The following is a 27,853-nucleotide window of genomic DNA, read 5'->3' as shown; positions in this document are numbered from 1 at the left end:
GAATATTTCAGGAACAAACTACTGTTAGCCTTACAGATTGAGATCACGTAGTGCCTTCTGCCAGAGAATAGTGTTCACCAGTATATTACTTTTGAAAACGGCTACATACCGCGGATACAAGCCTGTATCAAGCCTCCCCATGTATCAATGCTCCCTAGTCTCCCCTAAGGTTCAAGGAGTTAAGGTCAAGGAAAAAGATATTATAATCAGTACCCTGCTGTACTTGAAGTTTGTATCCTCACCCTATCTTGACTAAAAAAACCTCCTGCATTTTTACCGCATCCTCAGTGAACACACTGTACTTATTCCAAGACTTCTTGCAATTGTTTCGAGTTTGTTTAATCAACAACCGCAAATTTTCACATTTTCTTTCACCGTCTCGGTTTTCTCGCCTCATCAGTTTCCGAGATTCGTAGATGTCGAGTTTCTTGAACCTACCGGAATCGACGAAAAAAAAAGTTGGGTCTGCGTTGAAGTGAATTCATTATGCACCAACCTATGAAATAACTGTCACGGCCGATTGAATACATACAATCATTTTTGCTCCAATGATTCCTGTTTTTAAGAAATATAGCGGCTTGTGACGAAGGAATAAACTCTCTTTTCGTTAGATTTCGTCCGTGTCACTTTTTGGTGGGATTGGTCTGTATAAAATGTAAACGCTCTGGAGCGCTGGTGATTTTTGACGTTATATTTGTGATCGAAACATGTTTCCTAGAAAAATATTACCGAAGGTTAGTATTTGTTCGATTGGTTTTCGAAAAACTATTCTAAAATATCAGTTCACCTTTGCCCACCTGAAGATGTCACTGTGGTCGCGAAACACGTCTGGTTTAATAATGCATATTGGCGAAATCATATAATTCAGTTTCCTAAGATCGAGTAGATCGGAAATGATATTTTTTTCCGTGAAAGATTGAGAAACATTGTGTTTAACACATCATCTGATTGAATTAGTTTTTCTGGGAATTACAGTGGCTGCTCGTGGGGATTTCAACCGAGGAGGCTAAAATCTTAATCTCTTTGCTTCTGAAATTTTCCATTAACCCCTCTAGATAATACGAAGTAGAGTAAAATATCTTTTCGTTTGGTACCAATTAATTCAGTGTGAATTACCCATCTGAAGATGTTACTGTGATAGTAGCGAAACACGTGCCTCATGTTAGTGTGATCCAGCTTTCGGTTAAATTATTGATTCTCTTCAAACAATGGCCATATCAACTCAATATGTTATCATTCTTATTTTCGTTTCACTAACCAACTGCCTACTCTTTCTCATCTATTGATTTCTAATAAATTCTGACCATAACCTTAAAATCAGCAGCCATTTTGGAGCAACCCGTTTTAGCACTTTTGTTTTTTCAGATACACTTTCTCTGTGTGTTAGCTCTCGTCAGGTCTCAGAATTATGAATACAGTTCGGATGAGGGGGACACTGAAAGTGATATCGAAGGTGACAGCCATCCTGACTATTCCAAATACTATTCTGTGACACCCAAAGACGCAGGTATTGCTCTGGCACCCTTCGTTCAACCTCCACAATTCGGTTTTGGGTTCGGACCGTTCGAAGCAGGTGAGAAATACAACTGAACCAATCCACCAATGCCAGAAATTCAACAAATGTATTTTTTTTTCAGCGTTTGGGGCGTCAAGTCAAGAAAAACAGAAGTTGACCCCCACGCAAGCTTTCGCGCCAGTCCAAGTGAAACCTGTGTCAGAACAACCAGATGGTTTCTCCGATTTCTTCAACAAACATCTCTTTGGCGGCGTCAATCAACCCGCCGACTATTTTGAGCAGTCTCAAACTCGTCAGAAGGAAGAGAGTCGTGAAGAACCCTCAGAGGATATTTCAGAAGACAATGAGGAGGAGAGCGAAGAAGTAGAAGAAAAATCTGATGAGTACAACCAGTCTGGACCACGCTACATCTCCCAAGATGTATCAGCGAAAATACCTCATCAAGTAGAAACAGTGAAAGTAGAAGCAGGAGGTCTCAATCTGATACCTACCCCCTCCAAGGGAGACTTGAGGGATTACAAGGACCATTACAAGTATCTCCCCAACATTCAACAGCCAAGTCCACCCCAGATCTATCCACTAGCAGCTGGATATCAGAACATCCCTCAACAACCAACCATACCCACCATAACACCCTATCAAAAATATAGTTTCCAACCAGTGGCAGACTACCAAAACAGACACCTTGATAACCCGAATTCCGAATCGAATATAAAACCTAACTATAGACCGAAATTCGCAAGATTCAACCCGTACACCCCACAAGAATCTAAGATTGTTCCTAGAGCAGCTGAACGGAAAAACTGCAGGAAATTGAAGAGAGATTCCGGCAGCGAAAAAATCGGTGATCTCACTTGTTACGTCTGCGAAAACGAAGAAACAAATTCGAAAGTTACGGAATGCTCTTACCAATCTGAACCTGCCAGCACAGACCTCCATAAGGGAAGCTCAGAAAGGTACTCTGTACCAGCCAAAAAACCGGATGGATTCAGATACAGGAGGGACACATCTGATGAGGACTCTGACCCTTACGAATACGTTAAAAACAGATCTCTACGCGCAGAAAACGAGAAGGAAGAGGGAGATCAGTATGAATACGAAGGCTACGATGCTTCTCAACCCGAGAAGAGCTACTCTGAAGTACAATCCGAGGAGATATTGAAAGACCCGAAGAAATGTACCAACGTGGAAAGAGACGGGATGTCTTGTAGGGTGTGCAAGGACCCTGCCTCTGGCGGTAATTATGAATCCTGCTCTTTTAGTAGTGCTCCAGAACCTGAGAAATACGCCTACGTATCTGAGAAAAACTACAATAGCAACGATGATCCAGACTATGCTCCTAAAGGTGATGAATCGAAGAATATACCAAAAAATACTAAAGCTAACGATGATGAATCTTCAGAAGATGACACAACGCCTAAGAAAGGAAAAAAGCACTCCAAAAAGAGTGAATATAAACGGCCTAAAGGTTCAAAATCCGAGTACTCAAATGATGAACATCCGAAGAACTTCGAAAGAAATAACTACAGAGACTATTCCAAGTCCAAGGGAGAGAAATCTTCTTACCCCAAATACGCAGCTGAAACTCGTCAACAATCTGACCAGGCTGAAAACGAAAAGGAAGAAGATGACACCAAATCCAACAGCGAATCATCTGAAGATGCATCCCCTTATAAGGACATAGGAGAATACAAGTTCAAATATTTCCCTGAGTTTTCCAGCGAAGAATCTAGAATCAAGGAAGAACCACTAGATTACGCTGGTACAAATAAGAAAGAAGTGGAGGATGTACTAGCGGATTTCAAGAAGAAGGATAGGTCTCAATGCAAACAGGTCAAAAAGAACGGCATGACGTGTTTCTTGTGTATCGACGAGAACAAGGTTAAAAACGAGGAATGTATGTTCATTTCCGAATCAAGACCAAGAGGAACTTATGCTAAATACACGAAAACAGATGAGGTAGGAGATTCTTCCGAAATTAAACCTGTTTTAAAAAAAATCGCAATTACCAGAACGAAGCGATCTGGGAGGAAAGACAACGAGATTAACGTGGCAGATAGCAGCAAGATTGAGAGGGTGGTAGCAGCGCCTGAAACAAACCAGAAAGTACCTGAAGATGCAGAGTTGAAAGCAAGCGCGTCAGCTCAAGATGCACAAAGAATTGAGGAGAAAGATGACGAGCCAAAACTGGAAACTCCTCAAGAGTTTGACACCACTGATGAGGGTGGAGCATATAGTGCAGAGACCAAGCCAGTGTACAGCAAAACGCTGGGTATGACCTTGCCCAAGTATATGTTGGACAAATCAGAGTTTGAAAAAGAGTTTGATGCCATTTTGGAGCATCATTGAGATTTCATGTTGTTTCTGTTATTGTTAAGTGTTGTTGATTTTTCAGTTATATTTCGTTTTTGAATGTTTGTTCCACTGATTTTTGTACAAATTGAATTGTTTTCGAATAAAATGTTTCTTTTGATGTTTGTGTTCGGATTTGAATTTAAAATGCACCCATCAGGGTGTTTCAAAATACGTTTTAATATGGAAAGAGGTAAATTCTTTGGCCTATTAGAACAAGTTTAATTTAGGGTTCATTGATATGTAAAATAATTTCGGAGTTATACAAGTTGAAAATACTGATAGAAGGTAATTCTCTAGAGAGATCGACAGAAAAAACCTTGTCATTTGCAACTCATTCACTGCTTCGTGCTAATATCTTCTCTACAGGATGTCCCAATGAAGAGTAGCCACCAGTGATGTATTTCATAGTTTAATGATTAGCAAAATTAAATGGAATATGTTCTTCAATGTTCTTAGGGGGGCACATTTTGTCTTATTCGAAGACTAAAAAACGCAACACCTTACGAAGGGGTGCCACAACCCCAAGAGTTTGAATAGAGAATAGGGGTCAGGTGACACAGCTCATTTTGACAGCAAAAATATCTTACTCGACTCTAAAGTCAGACCTGTTTGATATGAAAACAGGTATTCCATATATCAGAAAGATTGTGAATGAAAAAGGGTAAGACAGAGACAACCTGTCTCTGAGGAATGATGAGGATGACAAAGAATTTCCTACTATTGGGAGACCCAAACAGTTGGTGACATTTGAGGACTTTATTTTTAGAAAAGAACTGATACAACAGCCATAAATATGAGCCAGTTGTTTTCTCGATTCTTAATTTTAGTGAAATTTTTGTTAAAAGTTTAAAGGTGAAGTTCCACTTGCCTTAGAACTAACTCTCTTTAAGTATTTTGATTTCTATTATTCCAATATTATTTTTGTTGAAGAACTCAATATTCTGGTAAACATTGTGATAAAATACGTATTTACTGAGACTTTCACGGAGAATGTACAGGGTGGGCAAAATTGGTGATACCTGCATTACAACTTTTTCAACCCAAAGGGATAGAGGAAAATGCATGGCACATTACGGTCTTCTTTTTTCGAGAAACTAATAATGGCATCAACTGCATTACTCTGTCTTCTTTTGTTTTCGAGTTATGGGTCAAAATTTAAATTTCAACTTTGGTCATTATCTCCGTTTCTGTTTGATCTAGGATGTTGAAATGAAAACATTATACAGACACTTTTTTGATAGCAATCCAGTGGCGTACTATGATTTTTTCCAACAGGTATATTTGCTGAGCTATAACATAAAGATGTAAGTTTTCTTATGACAACAGTAGTTTAAAATGACTTAGAAAGGCTAAGGGCGATGTATGATATTTTACTAAAACGGCAAAAAAATGGGGTTCCTTCTAAGTGATTTTAAACTAAGAAAAAACACAACTTTATGTTATAGCTCAGCAAATAAACCTGTAGGAACAAATAATAGTACGCCTCTGGATTGCTATCAAAAAAGTGTCTGTATAATGTCTTAATTTCAACATCCTAGCACAAACAGAAACGGAGATAATGACCAAAGTTGAAATCGCCCAAATTAAGCCAATAATTTTGGCTTATAGCTCAGAAACAAAAGAAGATAGAGGAATGCAGTTGATGGTATTATTAGTTTCTCAAAAAAAGACGACATGAATGGTACATTCATTTTCCTCTATCTCGTTGGGTTAAAAAGTTGTAGTTCAGGTTTCACCAATTTTGCCCACCCTGTACAATATAGCGCTCAATCAAAACCAAAAAATGTTTTGACAAGACTAATAACCTAAAATTTTCCTGAGAAATAAGTCAAATTTCCTTGGCCAACCGAGTGCTTTTATGAAAGTGAATGGAGTATACTGATCTGAGGAAAGGAAATTCAAAGACCTTTAAAATGAGGTGTAACTCAACCCATGTTGCTTGTTTCAATTATTGGGGTTTTAGCACCCCAAGGAGGTTGCATATTTTTAGGAATTTTGAATACCGCATTTGGTCTCCAACTAGATGAACGACGTTTATATCGCTAATCGTTATAATAAAATTAGGGAACTATCAAGGATGCTTTAGCGATATATATCTATATATCTATATATATATCGTTGCATAAAATCCAATTTAAAAAAAAAACAAATGAAGGTATGATGTTTTTCAATAAAAAGCTGTTTTCGAGATAAAAGTGAACTAACAACCTGCTCGTATTATGGTAATTTTATTCCAATGCCTCTCGCATTTTCATATTTCAATTTCCGGTTAAAACTCACCTCCACAGATGCATTCGAAGCATCCAATTGAAAGTTACCCAAAATTCAAACGCAATTTTATCTGGAATTTTGGTGGTTTCACAATATCAAGTCGCTTCTAGTGTTTTCTACGACTTGATTAAAATCAGGTTATGCAAGGAAAATATGCGAAGGTTCTAAATCAATAGGCATGAATAAATAGTCAATAATTAATTTATTTCTCTAAATATAAACGATCTACAACTATGAGTGAATGTGACAGGGAGGTTTTTGGGCAAGAAGGGCCTGATTTCTGAGGGCCTATCACATTTTACAATACAATACTTATAATACCATGACGACTTTGATAAGGTTGCCATCTCTTTGGTGATACTATTACACATTTCACAAAATAAAATAAATAATTTCATATCAGGGCATTTTCAGGAATTTTCATTCCGATCAACAGTCAACCAAAAACTTCGTTTAGTCTTCAGTATGAATTAAACGCACGATTTTTCTTAGATAGAAATTCAACATAGGAAAACTTATCGGGAAATTGCACAAAAACATTTTCAAGATATTTCCCCTAATAAAAATTTAACATTGTGCATTTAATTCATGATGTATTATATTCAGAGAACACAAAAATATATGAGTACGTTCTTCTCTGACTAGTTACGGAGTTATTTATTACATCTGTACAACAATCATAATTTGTAAGGAATATTTATCAATTTGTACATTATTATTCATTGCAAATTATGTTAATGATATGACAAGAAAGTGCACATGTTTTAACATAAAACTTAATTCTTTGGTGTGTTTCAGTTGAAAGTATAAAATATATTAAAGTTATATAAAATTTGTTCTATATAATACAGTTCAGTATAAACAATGAGGGGTTCTTCGCTTTTCAGAATCAAGATAAACATTGCCGATAAAATCGGAACCTGCTCAATTGCAGTTCCCTCGATTCTGAAAGCGAAATTGTTCATTATGGTGAAACAAATTATTCATTCCGTCATGTCAGTTAACTTTCGTTGCAAACCCACTAAATTTACATTCACTTCGGTCCATCCTGGGAGGATTTCGGGTTTTCTGGACATCCTTACATCAGATTCAGCTCGTTCGAGAACATTTCGGTCTTCAGACAGGCGCTGCCGCTATCTGTCGGCGAATTGGCGGAGGCCAGGGAGTTCGCGCGGGTCGCCGCTAGAGGGCTCCGGCTACTCTGCTCCGCGTTCAGGGAACCGTTCAGGGCTCCCGAAGCAGGGTTTTGGGAATGGAGGTCGTTGTTCGTATAAAAATATGCCGAGTCTGGAAAAAAATACAGATTTGAAGACACGGAAACGACGAACGTTCTCTACAGAGTGTGCATGTTTTCGACTTTCAAAATAGTGATCTGCTTCGATTTATTTCCACATTCGAGATTACAATACTCACTGTTTACTTACTGAGTAACCCGCTGGTGGTGCTGCCGTAGCCGTAGGTGCCATACGTAGGGCCATACTGGCTGTACGAGGGGGAGTACGCATAATCGCCGCCGGGAACTACAGGAGTACTTGCTGTAAAGAAAAAGAAAAATTAGATGCGATTTTAATGACGAAAGTGAGAAGATTTCAAAATTGTTCAGAACGCTTTGTTTTAGACCATACCACCAGGTGCTATGGACAATTGTGAGGAAATTCAATGAAATTAACAATTGAATCAATGTTTTCACTATGCTAGAAGAAACACATACAATGCTCAAAAATTGGAGTCGATACTTGAGAAAAACAAGCGTACTTAAAAGAACGTGGACTCGATAACGTAAAAGTGGGGATGGAAGAGCAAGAGCTACAACCGTCGCACAAGATCGGCTACTGCACGACGAAATCCCTTCTTCATAGCATTCCGAATTAATAACTCATTCCAGCAAGCTACTGTTGCATACAAATTGTCAATAAAGTTTTTTGAATTCCTTTCTCGTTTTTTAAATTTTTTACTGAATAACCACTGGTATATCTATGGGAGATGATTCCCCAACATAGGGGCTCTGTAGCATTCCTCGAACAACTGAAGAACAGAAGAATCATCACTTGTAAGACTGGACCTGGTGGAAAGACCCTCCCAGTCAAAAGCAAGATTTGGCTGTTATTAATTTACTACTGAAGGCATTTCTAACGACGAGGGTGATCCTCCAGCAAGATCAGCAGAAGGTTTTTGACGCAGAGATGATATTCCTCCCAGTGCAATTGAAGGACAAGTTATGTACCTACAATTATTTATTTTTTTCTTCATTCATCATCAAGTTTTCGAATAAGTTTTGATGAAAGCTTTATTATTCACTTTTTTCCTCGTTTTCTGCTCTGTTTCTTTGTTTCAGATATTATTTCGAAATGGAAAGAAGATAAAGAAACTTTTATATCAATGGAAAAGAAGCCCTTCAGTATCAAAAGCTTATTCTGTAAAAAAATTTGTCATCACTACACTATTCACTGGGTTTTTTTACTGAGGTTTTTCCCTAAGCTCTTGTATCATACTCCAAATTGTATGATACCCCATTACACTAACCTTTGCTAAAACCCATACATATGCTATATTGTTTGATAACCAAAAATGTATTGCTTACATTCAAAATAATATATACTGTATACTGTTGGGTAGTTTTTGGTCAAATAATCTGGAATAGGTTGCATAGACATACACGTGACACATTTCCGAGCTCTTTTTCAGAGAAACACAGAATGATGAAAACCGTAGCCTCCTATGATTCTTCGTTTTAGAGTTATTAGCAAAAAATAAAATTTTGACGATTTCGAAAAGTTCTCATAACTTTTTTGTCTTCGAAGTTACAGATCTGAAACTTGAACCTTCTTAGGCACTTTTATATGTAGAATCTGTTGACAAAAAAATTCTTTTCAATTCAAAAACAACAAATTCAATAAAAGTTTGCCTTTAAAAAAACGAAAGTTCGCCTAATGATTCGAAAAGAAAGAATATTTTGATCTCGTCGGTGGATTCTACATGAAAAGTGCCCGTAAAAGGTTCAAGTTTTAGATCTGTAACTACAAAGATGAAAAAGTTATGAGAACTTTTCGAAATCGTCAAAATATAATTTTTTACTAATAACTCAAAAACGAAGAATCGTAGGAGGCTACGGTTTTCACCATTCTTTGTTTCTCTTAAAAAGAGCTAGAAAATATGTCGTCTCTTTTCTTCTAGCTCTTATGGTTCCCGAGATCCCCTCAGTAAACAACGAATTTTGCCCACCCTGTATAATGAAAATATGCCATTTTGGAGTTGTGGCTGTGGCCCTTCAAATCCCTACCAGGAAGTGCAGTGTAACTATTTACCACGAAGAGAAATAATCAAATAATGCTCGCTTTACATTGCTCGCATAATGAGGCCAAGAATTAATTATTCTCCTCAGTGAAAGTGATACGGATATTCACTTAAACGCCCGCTACCTCAAGATAGACTTCAAAAAACCGTAACTAACAAAAATAATAATGCTAGTGCTACTTTCTTCGATTCAGTACCAGCGGAATAGTGAAAAAAACCAGAAACCCGTTTTGCCGTAGAAAATTAAAAATAATAAAATAAACAGTGAACCTTAAAGATTCGTAGATATACATCGCTCTGTAAAAAAATAAGAAAAAACAAACCTGTCGTATATCCGAAGCTAGGCAACATGGAATAGTGTTGTGTGGAATTGTTGTTAGATGGCTGTAGAACTGTTAATCCTGCGGGGTCAGGTGACCCCGCGTGCGACGCTGGCTGGCTGCCTGGGGGGTCTGGGGGCGGCAAAGCCAGTGGCAGCCCAGGGGAGGCGCCGTCAACCATCCCTATCACACCACTGTACGGCGAACTAGTCTCTGCTACATCATGCCAAACAACACAAAGTTAGCAAAACTCAAAAACATTCCAAAAGCATAAACTTAACTATAAAGAGCCGAAATTTGATCGAGTAATCCAATTTTACAGGAAAAAATATGGCAGGAATGAAATTTAATTCGTAATGAAATTTAAAGGCATTGAAGCAAATAGCAAGAACGGTTAAATAACTAAATAACATGCTACATGCAAGAGGAAAACAGGTAAAGAAAAAATAAAGTGGAAATAAAGAAAAAGTTTAAGTAATCATTAAAGGTTATTGTGATACCAATAAACGAAATGAAACACATAACACCTGCTAACAAAAAATAAGTATGTAGTTGTTTAAATTATTGTAATTCGATACAAAAAAAATGGACTTAGTTTTACAACAGGATCTATTTAAATTTGACCATAATGCAAAATTTGAAGCGATTTCCTTCAAATTGATTGCACTGCAATTCCCTCAATCGATGATCATGATTCATACGAATCTAATTCTCGATTTTTCCGTAGAATATGTATAAATCCTATGTCCTAGTCAAGGCGTTGAATTCCAAACCGCAACACCGATAATATAAGGCCAATTATAACGAAGGTAATGGCCACACTCGTTCAACTATTGTACTGATGCCATGGGAAGGAAACATGTAAATTTCTAACACAGAATAGGATGGATCAATTAGCCGAGTCAATGTCAAATGATGCAATGAGAAATTGAAAAACACACAATAACTTCCCAGAGACATGCAAGAACAAAACTACCAACTAACAAGCCGTATGAGTGTCATGTAAATGCGCAGATATCTTTTATGGTCCATTCTATACATAACTTTGTTGTGTGTTTATTTTATAGCCATATTGAATTACACCTTCCAGATTGAATTCAGAATATTCAGGTTGAGGTAGTGCAGTTTGCTCCATAGGGAGAATAGAAAATTTCATTCTGGTTAAGGCGTGGAATGTCCATTTTTGTAGACCCAAATGGTGCAGTTGGAAGTCAGATAAAAAGAGAAGTTGAGAAATGAATAATGATTCTGTCCACAACTTTCTAGTTAGATTTCTCAATACAAGGAAAATGAATAGGTTAAATGGAAATGAATGAATTTGAAAAACTGATATAGATACTGCATTTTCTTCAAATCTGCAACAGTTCAGTCATACAAAACAACAAATATAGAAAAAAAAATCATGCATTTAATCTACATACACATAAGTCATGCGTCGTGCAATAAAGAGCTAATTCAATGTACAGTGGTGAAGGTAGGGTTAGTTGAAATAAAATGAGTCACCTATCAAGATTTTCAGGGTCGACCAAAGAAGAAGAAGAATCAAGTAGGCACCTGAGCAACCAAAACGAAACATTCGCCATGATTTTGATGAAGTATCTTCTTTTTTTAGTCGCTCTTTTTTTACTGGTACCTACCTGAATTATAGGGTGATAAGGGGTGTTCTGTAAGTCTACCCGTCTCTATTTTCATTTCGTGCAGTGCGATTGGGGTTAGGGGCGTAAGTGAACCGGTACCTATAGATCCAAAATGTTCATGCTTTACCATAGGAAGATTTAAGTGCCTTATGTAGAGTATTTCGAGTTATAAAACTATCAGCTTTATGCAGAGAACAGGGTCGATTTCAGATTTGAAGCTCCCCATATCATCATGAGTGATTGGGAAAATGTCTGAATTATCAAGATTCAGTAAAAGTATTTTCCCATGAAAATAACGACGACAAAATTTCAAATCGTTGCCACAAACAGAAGGAAATTTCTAATTGAAGATTTTTGGAATCTCAGATTCATCACTTTCCAGATACCAATGATTTTTTGATGATATACAGGCTGTCCCTGAATTGATGCAACAAAATTTGGTTCCAGATTTTCGAGTCTTATTTTTGATTTTTGCAAGAAGACACCATCTTCCGAAGTTAGAGACCCCTGAATTTATTGTTAATCATAATCACACTTTAAGATTTCTCTCAAAAGAGTTTCAAATAAAACTTTCCTCTTTTTAAGAAGAGGATCTCCCAAAATTATTTAGAACTATACAAAGTGTTTCGTTTTTTCTGCACAGCTATCAACTTCGTTATTTTAAATGAAACACCCTATATATTTTTACATTTTTGAATTCCTTGTTAAATTTGAATATGAGTTTGATAACACAACTATGTCCGAATTCTCAACGGTTTTCGATAAATTTGACTTTTTATCAATATTTTGACAGTTTGAGGTACTTACATGAAGGACTATAGCTCCGTCCCTATTCCATGTACATGTAATTGATTCAAATTTGGACTGTACCTAGTCAGTAAAGGAAACACTAAATTTTTTTTGCAAATAACCATAATATATACAGGGTCCACGAAAACGTTCATCCATTATCAAAACAGAAATTCATCAAAATTTCATTTTTTATAAATGGCAACCCATTTTTTTTTCTGTTCATTATTTGAACATGTCTTGTTCGATTTCAGTTGTTTTAAATGATGAACAGAAAAAATATGGGTTGCCATTAAAAAAAAATGAATATTTTGATGAATTTCTGTTTTCATAATGGATCTACGTATTCGTGGACCCTGTATATAATATGGATGTATATAATATCCTTTGTAAATACAAAGGATATCTTTAGTGTATCATTTATTGAATAGACACAGTCCAAATTTGAATCAATTACATAGAATAGGGACGGAGCTATAGTCCTTTATGTAAGTACTTCAAACTGTCAAAATATTAATAAAAAGTCAAATTTCTCGAAAACCGTTGAGAATTCAGACATAGTTGTTTCATCAAACTCATACTCAAATTTAACAAGGAATTCGAAAATGTAAAAATATATAGGGTGTTCCATTTAAAATAACGAAGTTGATAGCTGTGCAGAAGAAACGGAACACTTTGTATAGTTCTAAATAATTTTAGGAGATGCTCTACTTAAAAAGGAGAAAGTTTTATTTGAAAGTCTTCTTTGTAATGTTTATAGAATTAGAGTAATCGACCCCATGGCACGGGTACCTTGTATAAGAGAGAATCCGTGACCAAATGTTACTTCTCTGATTTCGGGACACCTGTATTATGATTACGAGATTCAAAATATGGAATCGATCCTCTTCGAAACTTCGAGTGGCCAATAGAATGCGTTAGGTAGGTAGATAGATACTCGAAAGACCCTGTATATCGCGAAATTTGTTTGAACTCGAAATAACATGAAGACCTTAGTTTTTCAATACAAAAAGTGAAAATGAAAACATGAAGTCCTTAGAATAGTTAGAATTGTTTGAAAAAGTCCCTTAAATCATTAAATATTTCATGGTGAAAAAAACAGGATGAGTTATCCTATCATATTTAATATGTTCTATATTTCAAAAGCTACAGAAAAATTAAACTTTCCAAAATAAACTGCTTCTTTCTGTTTAAATAGTTAGGATCAGAATATTGTAGAGATGTTGAATGTTGATTATTTGTATAACATTTCAGCCCATTCTAGTTACTTCAGGGTTGGAAAATAAAACCATTTCGGATTAAACCAGTGGAAAACTCACCTAGTGTTCCTGCCAAGGACGGCGCGTAAAGGTTCTGTGGGGAGGACTGGCTAATTGTATTGATGGATTCGTAAAGGTCAGAGGCGGAGGTCGGTGTGAATCCAGCGTGGGCGTCGTAGTATGCCTGGCCAGAACCAGGCGCACCGCCAGAGCCAAGTTCCGAAAGCAGCTTGTGCTCGTCCTTTATGTTCCACTTGCTGGACCAGAGCTGAAAAGAACAAAAAACTCATAGAGAAAATCGAAATGCAGAAACGACCCAGTACTATACAGGGTGAGTCTTTGACTCGTACAAATATTTTTTCAGTACATTCTTAAGGTCAAAAGAAACACTTTTTTCCTTTACCATTTTTTCTGAATCAACTCGGTTTAGAAGATACAGGCTGTTGAAAACCCATAAAAAATGTTCTTTCAGTTCTATCTATTAAAAACTCAGAAATTTTTTGCTTGAAATCCCAACTCCAAGAGTCTACTAAACCAAAGATATTGAGTTTGATTGTAACATTTTACTAAAATTCTTCGAAAAATCAGATATTGTCCCTGATGGTCCAAATATGTGAGCTGTTTTGTATTCCTAATTTGAGAGATGCTAAATCGATGAGATGTTCAATTTGAAGGCAACTCTTGTTAAAATTAACGTGAAAGTCAAATATCACCACGTATTTCATGTTTGGCTCTCGTGATGCAGAATCGACCATCAAACATCCAACGTTGCTAATGGGTTTTAATTACGATCTATAAACATCAAATTACCACAAAAAAAGCAATACTCACATTGGAATAGAGCTGGTCGCCATTATATTGCGTTCTCTGTCTTTTCAGGTCATCATCCGGATGTCCGTTCAAATCTCTGTTTTCATCTGTAATGAAATAAAAAATAGATCAGATAATGTTATGCAGAATAATCGCATAATGTTGGTTGGACAATGGGGGGCATGTTTATGCGCACACTGTAGAGATTTTGATTCCCGAAATCAGGATTTTAATCTTGGTATAATGTCTCATTTTTTGAAATATTTTTCTCTGACTTTTCATGCAATAATCCGACTGAGTCCCACTCAATTGGTTGAATCGATATGTAAAAGATTGAGTGAAAAATGTTGAAAAGGATGTATATAAACTGTGTGAACGGAGTGTAGATGCATCTCTGCAATAATATCAGAGTTGTAGGAGACTTTCACCTTCATGTGCCTCAGTCCAACATATCATGAAGGTGGACTTCGCGTATATAGAAATTACGAGATACTATCTTAAGTATGGGCTTCAAATTATGTCCTATTTTTGCGGAAAGATAGCAATCTACTCCGCTTTCTAAAGCTTGAAACGCTGTTGTTCCTTCAAAAAGCGTCGTATAATAGATACGACATTCTCCAACTGGGAATTTTTCTGGAGAAAAGGTCGCACAGATTTCAGATAACACATGCAAAACAGTTGCGAAATTGTTATTTGATATATTGGAGAAAAAATTCTATTTTGTTTTATTATTTCTTCCGAGCCATTTCCTTTCAATTCATTACGCCGAAATTCCGATTTTATTTTGAGATTCAACCCATAGAACTATAAATATAGATATAGAAAATATAGTTATTATGTGGTTTTACCCATAGACTCCATGTCTATGGTTTTATCCGATATCTCCCGAAAATCACAGAGAACGAAAGAGTATTTCAAAGTGGGAGAGGCAAGGGGGGAAAATCAATCTATCAATCTATGCAAAACGACAGACGAATAACCGGAGGATAAGCACCTACTACTCTCGATTCGTAAAAAATATCGGAAATAAGAAAGAAAAGCTACAGAAATTCGATGTCAGTTGACATGACATGACTGACAGAAGTGAGGTTAGCATCGATCACAGACAGGGATGGGTACGACCGATTCAAGTTATCGATAGCGGAGAATAGTGTTTTTGGCCTTGAGTGTTTATGAAATTCAATTCATTATGTTAGGTATCAGTCGATAAAAACTGAAACTAGGGAGCTGAATTGAGATTTCAATGATTTATCTTCAGTATTTTTTGACAATGTGCTCATGTTAAACAATTCCATAGTACAATGGGAATATTTAATGTTTGAGCACCGAGAATTTCTATTATATCATTACATAACCTATCCTAAATATGAGCAAAAACCTCTTCTTATTTGAATACGGGGACACTCCTTCCGAGCGACTATAGAAAATGGGTCGTCAGAAGAAAGTTTCGATTTCCGGCCGAAAAACCATAGAGTTCGACGTCGTTTCCATAGAAATGGCCGTAACCGAAACCGTTGAATGCGATCTCATTAGCCGAACAATGCCGGGAAAGAAACGATTCAATAAAAGGTAATCTCCGTACGGATCGGAAATGTCTATCGGTGCGGATTAAACGATCAATGATCTTGCGTTTTCGACCGACTGCGACATCCTGTTTGTGCCCGCGGATCAAATCGACCCGGCCCGTTACTTTGTTATTGCATTGCGGCGGCCCGATTTTCGGAAAAAAAGGAATGACAATCGTGCTTGGACGGAGTCGGGAGTGACGGCCGTTTCAGAGAAGAAAAATCGCGGACGAATTTTCTATGGTCGGAGTGGAACGTAGACTGTCAATCCTTGATTGGAGGTTAAGGTATTTGTTATTGTCCGAAGATGTCACTTATTCGATATGAATAAGGTGTCTAAAACACTGGTGTGTGCACTTGTCACTTTTTGCAAGCATCAACATTTCAGAAAATCGGGGATATGGGATCAGTTTCGTGGCGGCGACACCATGTCATTTGCTTCGTTCTGTCCTTGTTCTACCAAAGGAAGTCCAATGATACTCTCTCGTTTTATTTTGTTTTGCTTGATATCGAATGTCGATGAACGAGTGAAAAAAATGAACTGGCCCATTTTGTCAGCTGTTAAGGATTATTTGTGATTTAGAGTTAAATTTTCGTTGTAAAAACAAATCTGTCAATATTTCAACACTATCGAATAAGGGTTCGAATGAGGATTTACTGTTCTTCTTCAAGATAATTTCCTTTTGACAACTTGAATTCGTGAGGGGGATAACTCAATATGATTTCAATAAAACACAGTTGATTGGTCAAATATCCAATAGATTCAGTTGACGGAAAGGAAATTTTCACTATATCTACTCAGGAAGAATATTTGAAGTAACAGACTCGAATAGATTTATGTATTTCTGATTCTCAATACATGCTCACAATTCACATTACGTATTTCCAATACAGTTTCTTTGAAATATTGCTGAAGTTTCCATAAAACTTAGCTATATCGGTCCCGAATGTTCGTTCTTCGTTCTGATTTGGTTCTGCTTCAAATTCCAACAACACCGAATTCTTAGCTGTAGCTCTTGATTGTCCATATGGAAAACTGAACTTACTGAACGACATGTTGAATAAATGAATGTTCTACACCCCTTTCTCGAAACTAATACATTTTCACACACCAATAATCGCTTATAAATACAACATATTCGTACGTCGTAGGAAATTATTTTCAAATATCAAATGACAATGCTCTGTCAAATTCTAAACAGCGCTACCTACAGTGGAAAAAACGAAACTTATCCCATATCCCCACGAAATTAAAAACAAAATCGAATCAGTGAATACACCAGAGTTTTAGACATCTTAGATATGAAGCATAGATTAATGTTAATAATCTATCGTATGACGTTCCTTTGAAATAGAAGTGGATATTTGAAAGAAAACTTACTTTTTGTGGTTGAATAAAATTTTCAGTATTGCTGTACAGATTCCCTTTATACAGAGTGAGTCTTCGACTCATTCAAATATTTTAACAGTAGATTGTTGAGGTCAACACTTTTTTCCGTGCCATTTTTTCCGATAAAAAGATATAGCCATTTTAAGTTTTTGAGCTGTCCCACCCCTGGAAAACCAGATTTACCTTACGAACATAGACATATAAACATATCTCTATGTCTATGCTTACGAATAACAAGCTACATCTGTGACCAAATTTTTCAAATGTCACTGAAACTTTTTAATTTTTGTACATCAGATTACTCGAAAACGGCGCATTACACGAGAAAATATGAAGAATACTTTTATTTTACAGAAGGTTCAAATATTCATTAGATGGCGTCCAACTTAGTTTTAAGAGTTGGGTTCTTTGAGTTTTTTGTATTTTTATGGTACGTAATGGTCATAATGGGAAAACTGGAAGACTTGGGTGATATCTTGTATTCGGAAAAGATTAATCAAATAAATGCAAAGCTATATTTCGAAATTCATTCCATTCGATAAAACTGTTTGTGAGATAGAACTAAAAATAACATTTTTTATGGGGTTTTTCAACAGCCTGTATCTCTTAAACCGTGCCGATTCGGAAAAAATGGTAAGGGAAAAAAGTGTTTCTTTTGACCCCAAGAGTCCACTTTTGAGTCAAAGACTCTCCCTGTAAATTATTACATACATATAACGGTCGATGAACCGAAGTATAGAATGAGGTTGAGTTCTCCCTTCAGCACGGTCCTCATCAGATTTTTTTAACGTCATGGTCGAAAAGCCGAAACCGCCCAATAGGAGAATAGTCCAGGATGCAAATCCCCCCCTCGAACGTCCGTGAAACCTAAAGACAATAAAGTGACTCCCCATTTCAACCCTTACGAATCCCAAGGAACAGCCAGTCCCCGTTCTGACGTCCTTAAGATTAGGCAGACAACGGACCAGTCGAGACAAGGGACAACTTCTCGTCCGATTCCGGTTAGCTGGAATATCCGGTCAGACCTAACTCACTCTAATCTTACCCGCTTCCGGACCTCTCTCCATTTATCAAGAAATTCTCCTAGGATAATAAGAAAATGTAAGGAAACGCTAGGAGCTGAGGGTTATAATTCAGTCGTGAATTTCCGTGAAGGCGTATGGAGAAAAGACGTCTGTGGTGTGGGTGGGTTCTTTCTAAGGCATAATCACCTGTCGATGAGTAATTTCCATGCATTCTTATACAGGGTGTGTTTGAAGGTGAGGCTTTTTTTCAACAGAAGGTAGAACTGGTAAAAATGAAGTGTTTCACCAAAAATCACCTAAAAAAAACTTTCAAAATGACAAAGTTGAACAAAAATTTAAAATGATTACTGAAATAGATCCTAATACGACCCTAGACCGTTTATTAGCTGAATTATGGTAGAGCAGTAGGAAAAACTTATCTCCTGATTCGACCATGTGGTTTCGTTTAGGATATTGGCTCGTTCGATATTTACGTGGTAATTAAAATAGAAACTTAGGATTGCCGAATTGTTCTCAATATTTTTTAGTACCTTAGACGATTTTATGAAATGGCTCATTTCGATACCAACTGACAGAAGATACTTAAGGCACAAGTGTAAAAAATAAAATAATACTTCAAAATCTCACCAATAAAATTCGTCTAAATTATTCACGAATTTTTTCATAATTGGCATCACAATCTTCTTGTTCTAACATTCCAACAATCATCGTAAAAATAATATGAAATGGGGAAACATCATAGCACTTTTTCAACATAACTAACATAAGCACTTTCAAGAAACTGCCTCGATTTCTACATTTTTTTTTTCACCCTAAATTGCACGATACAACAATTATGATTCTCTCAAAAGTGTCCCGATGCATCTAATCCGATGAACTTGGTACTGAACCATTCATTGTCCAGCCGTATGTTTATGTTTTGTTTCGATTTTGTGATGCCGGTGTCACTTTCCACAGTCCCGTACTTGAAATTCAATGAAATTTTGTCGAACTTCTAGGGGTTGTATCTCAGCCATGTTGAATATTTTATATAGACAATTTTTGGTTGAAGGACTTATTTTGATGAGCTTTACCTTCAGTCAAAAAAAAAGCCCCACCTTTGAGGACACCCTGTATATATAACTATTCAAATAGTAAAGATTCAGAGAGTGAGTAAAAAGCAACGTATATAATACGAAATTCAAATCTTTGGTGTTCACTCTTGTATCACACGTCGAATTGTATAGTACCCCCTTACACTAACCTCTGTATATGTATATGCTATATTGTTTTATAACTATAAAATAAATGTAGGTATTATTTTTTTCGAGTCGGCCCTGATAAACAGATATAGCAATTTTAAGTTTTCATAATGAACTGTGCAAATCCTGGCAAAACAAAATTCCCTTCAAAATATTATAACAAGATGAATCTTTGACATTACACATCTATGGGTCTTTCAAAAAGTGTTGTATTTAGTCAAAATACCCAATTTTCCGAATTTCACAGATACTTTTTGCTTTCTGAACATCAAATGTCTTGAAAACGGCGTATTACACGAGAAAATATAAAGAATATATTATTTTACAAAACGTTCAAATATTCATTGGATAGCGTCCAACATAGTTTCAAGAGTTGGGTTCTTTGAATTTTTGGTATTTTTATGGTACGTAATGGTTGTAATGAGAAAACTGGAAGGCGTAGTTGATATTTTAAAAAAAAAGATTCATCAAATAAATGAACAACTATATTCCGAAATTCATTAGATTCGATAAAACCGTTTGTGAGAGAACTAAAAATAAAATTTTTTCATGGTTTTTCAAGAGCCTGTTTCTTTTAAACCAAGCCGATTCGAAAAAAAATGGTATAGGAAAAAAGAGTTTCTTTCGACCTCAAGAATCTACTGTTGAAATATTTGTACTTCAGATACTCACCCTATATGCAGGGCGAGTCTTTGATTCGGAAATGTCATAAAGATATAGATACGCAATAAAAGGTTGAATGGATTATTTTCGAATCTGGTAACTCTTGTAGGAAAAGCAATAAACAACGACAATACCTAAATGATGAATATTTTTTGTTTGTAAGCTTAGTTCGTCAAAATTATCTAAAATGAGATAGAAATCAAGAAAAGAATATTCAATATTTATCACCAAGGAAATTGCTGTGACTCATTTATTGTATTATAAATAGTACTTCGTGTACAAAATAGAAAGAAAAAAGTGAATTTATGCTTGTTTTTTCAATATAGTAGCTAATTGCCAAGGTCAAAATGGTATATTTATGCTTGGAAAAATTTTGGTGCCAGATTTCCCAAGATGGCATAGATGATTATGAAAAATGACTATATCTTTTTACATATTGTAATCTTCTATCCGCTGATAGGCTCAATATTTTTCTGATGAAACCCAATCCCGCGACAGTCCAACTGGAAATAATGACGATAAATAACCCCCCGATGCGTAATGCGAAATTGTCAAAATGTAAATTTATAAATCTCACGGTATATGCGCGCGGGGACATGGGGGGTTACACCACCCCACGAGGATGCTCACCATGCGTGAAGGCCCATATTATAATGGCAACGTGTTCACAAGTTGTACGGTAGCTATTAGAAGATCTTCTGGTATTGGATGTCGTCCAGCATGAAAAAACAGCAGATGAGAACATAATAGAGGTTTTCGTTTTATTCGCGAGCTTTGTCACCCGAGTAGGTGCTGTCTAGGGTATCAAATATAAAGGAGATGATGGAGTCATCGTTTTTAATTAGGGTGTTCCAGATGAAGTTGATTGGAATGAACTGATGAGTCAAATCCGTTAGATTTTGATGAAACTCTGGAGATTCAAATTTGGCGCCATTTTTATAAATCATATTGACAGTGTGTCAAACTATTGAGAAGATTTGACGTAAGAGTTTTCGTTGTGTCAAACCTAATTGAAGTTGAGAAATAATTGAAAGATTCTGAATCAAATTTGTTTTTCTACAAGATATTCACTGTCATTGGTACCTATGGTCCCTCTGAGATCATTAAACTTGTCGTTCAACCAGGAATCACGTGAAAAATGAAAGATAATCGCCCTAAGAGGCCTTCGCGAAGCCTTCCACCATACATCAACGACCTTCTGTTACTCCAACCACTCGAGGATCAACATCGTCTTCAGCGCGGTAAAAATGTCAAGTACCAACCTGACGAACGCGCCTCATGGTGAGTAATCAGGAAGTTGCCCCGGCCGATACACGTTGCTGAATAACTCAAAGACTGTCAGTTTTAATAACCATAATATCGTATAAATGACAGGCAGAGTGACACGGATGCGATTCCGATTCGGAATGCCATAACTCATAGACAATCCATTCGAGATTCTGCACGTCTGATGGCTGGACGTACGTAGAGTGGTTCCGCTTGGAGCGAGCACCTGGAGCCGTATGAAAAATCGACGGAGGTACAGTGCTGGATGAGAAAGGAGCAAAGATTCTATCAACCCTATTCAATTAGCTGAGAATTTTTCATTTTTGACACGTCTCACTGATCCTCTATGTCGCTAACCTTAGACATTTGAGGTTAGGACCAAAGAAAACACTGTGATCTGAACCTAAATAAAAAATTATGGACATACGCGACATGAAGATGAGCTTTAGGTATCGGAAATTTTCCAATTCATTTGTGCGACTGAAATAATTCATTCGACTGGGTAATGTTCAAGGTGATCATGGCGGAATTACCAAACGGTTCCTTTTTTTAATAATTTCACGATACGGAAATGCCTGTTATAATATTTATGATGAGGTAATTTATTCGGGTTAGGCTGTTTGATGTACGAAACTTCAAGGGCGCAGGATAGATACTGGGCTCTGTTTAGCATATTATCATCAGATATGGTAATTTGGCCTTCAGTGGAAATGTGGAAATTTTCAAGATCACCTTTGACGTGAAATTCGGTTATGTCTGTTTACTATCTTTTTTCTACCAAGAGAAAAATTCTCTATGCGTTATTTTGGGTAAAATTAATTAATGTTTTCTGTTCAGTTTTAGTTTTAATGAATTCTGCCATTAGTCAACAGCAATGCCCATTTTGAATTCAGTACTTCTGTTCTAAATTATCAGAAAGCAACGTTTACTTTTGATCGGATAAGTGTCAATCAACATCTGTTATCTGTGATCAACATTTGACAACAGATAAATGAGCAGCCAGGAAGTGAAAATTGGCAGGAATGGACGAGTTCAGGAACGTTTGCCAACCTTGTAAATAATAGAAAAAACTCTTTCAATGGAAATGTATTTTTTTTTAAATTATATTTGTGCCTTTCGGTTGCTTTCATCATTTTACAATCCTTGGAATGTCCCTGGCTCTCAAATCAAAGTGATATAAAAGAAAATTTATATTGAATTTTCAAGATGAGTTTTGACATTATTCAGGCGTTTTTTTTGGTGTTTCTTGCATTATATTTATGGTTTCATCCATAGACTAATAATTTATTTATTATCAGACTATGGTTTCATCACAGAACACATTAGTAGTTGAGGCGTTCTGTGAGAGAACCATAGTCTGATACATAGACATATAGACCTGGAGTCTCTATGTCTATGGTCTGATAATAAATAAATTATTAGTCTATAGATGAAACCATAAATATAATGCACGAAACACGACAAAAACGCCTGAATAATGTCAAAACTCACCTAGAAAATTCAATATAAATTTTCTTTTATATCACTTGGATTTGAGAGCCGGGGACATTCCAAGGAAAGTAAAATGATAAAAGCAACCGAAAGGCACAAATATAATTAAAAAAAATACGTTTCCATTGAAAGAGTTTTTTCTAGTATTTACAAGGTTGACAAACGTTCCTGAACTCGTCCATTCAATCGACATAATGTCTATGTCACTGAATAATATCTGCTTAGCTGTTTTCTGTGAGACCACGAACGCCATAACGCGATTACTTCATGAAATGGTTAACAATGAGGAAAAATATGAATTATTTTAATCCATTCAAGTATTTGTGAACTGTGAATATATCTCACACAAATAAAAAATGAAATGGTATAATAGTTCAAAAGTTGTGGGGAAACACTCTTTCTGTGGAAATTTTCATAGAAGAAAAGTTATCTACTTCTGTGATCATGACATCTTAACATTAGATGACAGAACTGAAATATCTTGAACGAACGTCATTTTCAAGATCTGAACAAAATGATCAGAAATAGGTGTTGATTTTGCTGCTATGTTTCACACATTTATGGACAAATCAATTTTTCTCGTACTGAACATATTCGGTGCCATAAAAAGCTAGGAAACTTTAGGGTCAGTTGGCTTTTCATTTAAAAGCCTGGTGTGTAATAGAACCACCGATTTCAAAATTGCTTGAGCATCTGCGCCTCAATCCTGGAATAAGTAACCGTGATTTTTCAACCGCAGCTTGGACAATCGAGCCACCAGCAATCAATCGCTAAATATTCCATAAAGATGTTAATCCGTGCGATTCCCACCCTCTCCGGGTCCTCAAATAGAGATATTAATGCGAAAAACGCAGGGGTGTAATTTAATGGCCACTTGGCAGTTCTAACGTTTTCACGTACGGCAAATAAAATTGAATCGGCTTTTAAGGGACCAGAAATGGGCAACGGCAGCATCACAATGGCCCGACTGACTCCGCCGCTACACTACAACGGCAGTCGATTTATTCCGAATGCACCCTCTGCCCCAACTCCCTTCAGACCAGTCAATATAATCGCAATAACAACGTCCTGCCGGGCAATCGCCCAGATGAATCGAGGAGGGGACAGCATCCCCTCTGGGGTCGATCAGCGGGGAGGAAACCCTACGATGGCAACCACCAACTTTTTCGAAATTTGATGCAGTCGAAAAGCTCGAAAACGGCTCAAGAATAGCGATGTTGAAAGATGTCATGAGGTGACAGCTGTCACGACGTGACAGCTGTCACTTTTCACTTCAGAAGCTAATTCGAGACTTTTCGCAAAACCTCCTACCCATCTGTTGCGAGATCCTCAGAAAACTTCTAGATTAACAATGTGTCTTTCCTGTATATTTTCTGGAAACCAATAATTAAACAGAAGCGACGCGCAAATCTCGAAAGAATCAATTGTTTATCTCGTCAGTAATCTGATTATTTCTCGGCGGATGTCTATCATCATATTAACCCCTGCCACTTGAAAAATCACCTTTTCATTCCCTACCCTGTCATGTAATATGCCTCTCGAAAATTCAAAGGGATTGTCACCTATACAAAACTCTTTATTGTCGATGGGGAGTGGGAATCAAGTCCAATATTTGGTTGTACGGTAGGATTACCCGATAGCTTTAGGCGAATTAGGGTTGTAGTAAACATCAGGGACAGAAAGATCATCATCCAAATGTCACCGGCTATAACGACAGTCGATCCCTCTGTTTGTTTCATGAAGTTTGCAAGCCTAATAATAATTTGACTGATTCTTGAGTTAATTTATGTTTCTTCAGAGCTAGGTATTTGGTTATGAGGGATTAAATACGTTAAGAAGTACTTCCTGGTCAACGTTTCGCTAATTTAAATTCAAAAAAATATTTCCGATTCGTATTCCAATCAGTGGTTTCGTTATGAAACAATTTTGACAGCTGTCATATTGGGGACTGTCGATTTTTGACAGCTGACATCTGAAAACTATGCCTTTAATGAAAGTGCAATTCGTCAATGCATCGAAACTTGTGGGCAACCATTATTATTTCTCGATCTCGTTTTGTGTTTAATTCACGAAATATTCTTGTAATTCGAAAGTAATCCGCATTGTGGGAAAAGGATGTCGAGTTTGTTGTGCATGAAAATCATAACAATTATCGAAAGAACTTGATTAAAATAAACCCATTCCGTGATTTAGATTCGCTTCCGGTCATTACCAAACCAATTTACTACGCAGCTTACCGGTTTCGGCGAGGACAACAATAACTTCACGAAAACAGTGGCGTACGCGATCGGTTTCCAGGGGATCGATATCAGTTTGAGCGACGTATATCCAAAGATCACCCCATAGTCGACGAATAGTAATGCTATAACAACAGTTGATTCCTCTTTTGTGGGAATACTGGTGGAAATTAAATATAAGACTGGGCACATAACCTTTTGTTGAGCCCATAAACCCGAAGGAATCTTGCTGAAAGAAGAAAAAGAAAGGACATAGGGGGAAAATCATAGAATCGATACCTACATAATACAGAGTTCAGTGCACACATTTCTATAGGCGATCGCCATCGAAGCCATCAAAGAAATCGTACTACTTTTCAGAGGAATATGAATCAAGTTCAGTCCCAGAACTTCATAATAATCGTTTCTCAAATTCCACGTGATCTTACGCCTGTCAGAACGGTGTTACGCCGCTGTGCATAGAGACAAAGAACCGAATCATAGAGCACGGCGGCATCCGTTGGTAGAGCTAGTGGCGGCCGGACATGGCTCTCTCGATTAACTCAACACCGGCTATTTAATTTAGCCCGCCATTCTACTCGGTCCGTGTTTCCATGTTGCGGCCATACAAACCGGCAGCTTAATGAGAAAACCTCACTGTTTTGGCGACCAGAGACGGACGGCGGGAGTCGTTTCTTTCAATGACAAACGTCAAAAACATCGGTCATAGAAAATTATCAGAATGAATAGGTACGTGTTGCCAACCCAAGTTTTGTGACTTACCATCACCGAAGAAAGGAATTTTTGAGATGAATTTATAAAGATAAGATTGGCGTTATTTTTAAATATTGGTATATTGCGCCTAAACATTTCCCTACAGACTGATTGGCTTTGAGCTGGAAGAGATAACATAGATAAAAGATAAAACACAAGAAACACCAGGTTCCGACATAACCTAACCGAAACTAATGGACGAGCTTATTATGATTTCGTCACAGAACACAACTAAGGTATCCTGTGGTAGTATCTAAGATTATTCAAACACTGAATGTGAAGTTGGAATGTTTTTAACATAGACATAGAGACTCTCTATGACACATATAGTAGTTCTGTGACGATATCATAGATGTTGTGCACAAAACACAGAATAAATCCCACATTATATCAAAATACTTTGAGAACAATATGAATTTTCTATCCTATCATTTGGATTCGATAGTCGGCAAAATTGCTATGATTGCAAAATGATTGAAGCAACTGAAAAGCACAAATATAATTTGAAAATAACGATTCGATTGTAAGATTTTTTAATGCAGAAAGCCTTAAAAAACGAGGTTGCCAAGCTTTTTTTAAAATCCCCCTTTTCAAATTTGACAGATGTCAAGAGATCTATGGTCAAGAGAATATTGACGTAAGCCATATTTTCGCGATTAAGACGCGTGAAGCGTCTTTAAGCGGTGCTATTCGAGCGAATAAGTCATGACGTCAGTCTTTAAGACGCTTTAAGCGGAACCTGGCGGTCTGTGGAGAGCGCCTGTGTCATAGAGTCATCTTGTCTCTGGCCTGTGTCGTCTTAAGCGGAAAGAGAATATGTTGTTTATATCGATTTTGATTTGAATTCCTACTAGGGAAGAGTGCTATTATTGCCAATAATGCAGTTTCTGCATTATCATTTAGAATAAATAAATATTTTTCAAATAATAGCCAAAGAACAGAAATTGAAAAATTCACAATTCGATTCGCTGTCTAATGACAACTACAGATGACTCAACCATCAGCGATATTCTATTTTTGCGACAACAAAATTAATGACGTCACGCTTAAAGACGCTTTAAGACATCGATTAAGACGCTTGATCGCCAAAATATGGCTGTAGTGAAAGTACTGTTGAGTGACACACAGAGTATTATCTGTTCACTCTATTGAATGGCCATCATAAAACTGCAGAGAAAAAAAAACAGTCCGTATCTGCGCCAAATCCCAGCGAATGGGAAGAGATCAATTAAAATAGTGGCACGAGCTAGATGTTATTTACTTGGTCATTCCGAAACAATATGCCATTGTCTCCCGACAAGAATTTCAATGCGACGCAATAATTAAAATTAATAGAGAAATCCCATTCGGATTGATTATGTCGCCTGGACCCCTTTTGTGTTCGTCGATGAATGCGCATTCACTGCGGCAGCCATCATATATCTATTGATTGGCCAATACGTATTTATTGATCATTTTTTATGTTGCGACCAGATTCGCGATATTCAATGCCAATAATCAATTCCTGATGAGTTTTCCATTATGTCATTAGCGGATTGCGGACTATATCGGACTGTTGGCAGCATTGAGGTTGGATTCAGAGCACAGAAAGGGTTTAGGTATCTACAAAAATCAATTTACCTCTATTTTTTCGATTTAAACATGAGGGACTAAAATAGGTATTTCGATGATGTTGAATATAGACTTTAGTTCACCGATTTCAAACACATATTGATTCGGTGCATAAAGCGGAACAAATTAATTCATAATTCTATGACAAATTATGGTAGTTCAAAAATTTGTGCATAGAAATAATATTTTTCATACTGTGCCTCACTAAAGAGTAAAATGATATGTAAATCAATCTGTGGTTGCTGTCACGAAAACGATACCGTTGTTGTTGGTGAAGAGGCATCTTTATCACAATGAAATGTTCTTCAATATCTCGAAAAGCCTGTCTATTATATATATTATATATCTCTGTAAACGATA

General features: G+C 36.7%; 2 protein-coding genes across 5 annotated transcripts in view; one reads left to right on the top strand and one right to left on the bottom strand.

Moving 5' to 3' along the window:
• Positions 1-563: 563 nt before the first annotated feature.
• On the top strand, positions 564-3,865 carry LOC123307511. Its single transcript, XM_044889859.1, has 3 exons — positions 564-734; positions 1,366-1,573; positions 1,638-3,865. Exons 1-3 carry the CDS (start codon positions 708-710, stop codon positions 3,863-3,865), a joined length of 2,463 nt encoding a protein of 820 aa, XP_044745794.1. The 5' UTR covers positions 564-707.
• A 2,460-nt stretch (positions 3,866-6,325) lies between these two features.
• LOC123322730 (paired box protein Pax-5) overlaps positions 6,326-27,853 on the bottom strand; it is a 189,478-nt gene continuing 167,950 nt past the window's right edge. For 3 of the 4 annotated variants that reach the window (XM_044910722.1, XM_044910723.1, XM_044910725.1), the window contains 6 exons: positions 14,273-14,358; positions 13,502-13,709; positions 11,394-11,492; positions 9,760-9,972; positions 7,567-7,677; positions 6,326-7,429 (listed from right to left, as the gene is read on the bottom strand). In XM_044910722.1, the coding sequence (XP_044766657.1) occupies positions 7,221-7,429; positions 7,567-7,677; positions 9,760-9,972; positions 11,394-11,492; positions 13,502-13,709; positions 14,273-14,358 (926 nt within the window). In that variant the 3' untranslated portion in view covers positions 6,326-7,220. The remainder of the gene's footprint in view (positions 7,430-7,566; positions 7,678-9,759; positions 9,973-11,393; positions 11,493-13,501; positions 13,710-14,272; positions 14,359-27,853) is intronic. The other variant, XM_044910724.1, reaches the window with a different exon arrangement.

The sequence above is a fragment of the Coccinella septempunctata genome, chromosome 1, assembly GCF_907165205.1.
Source record: "Coccinella septempunctata chromosome 1, icCocSept1.1, whole genome shotgun sequence".
NCBI lineage: Eukaryota > Metazoa > Arthropoda > Insecta > Coleoptera > Coccinellidae > Coccinella > Coccinella septempunctata.
Note: the sequence above shows the minus strand (reverse complement) of the source record. Positions and strands in the feature narration are given on the sequence as shown.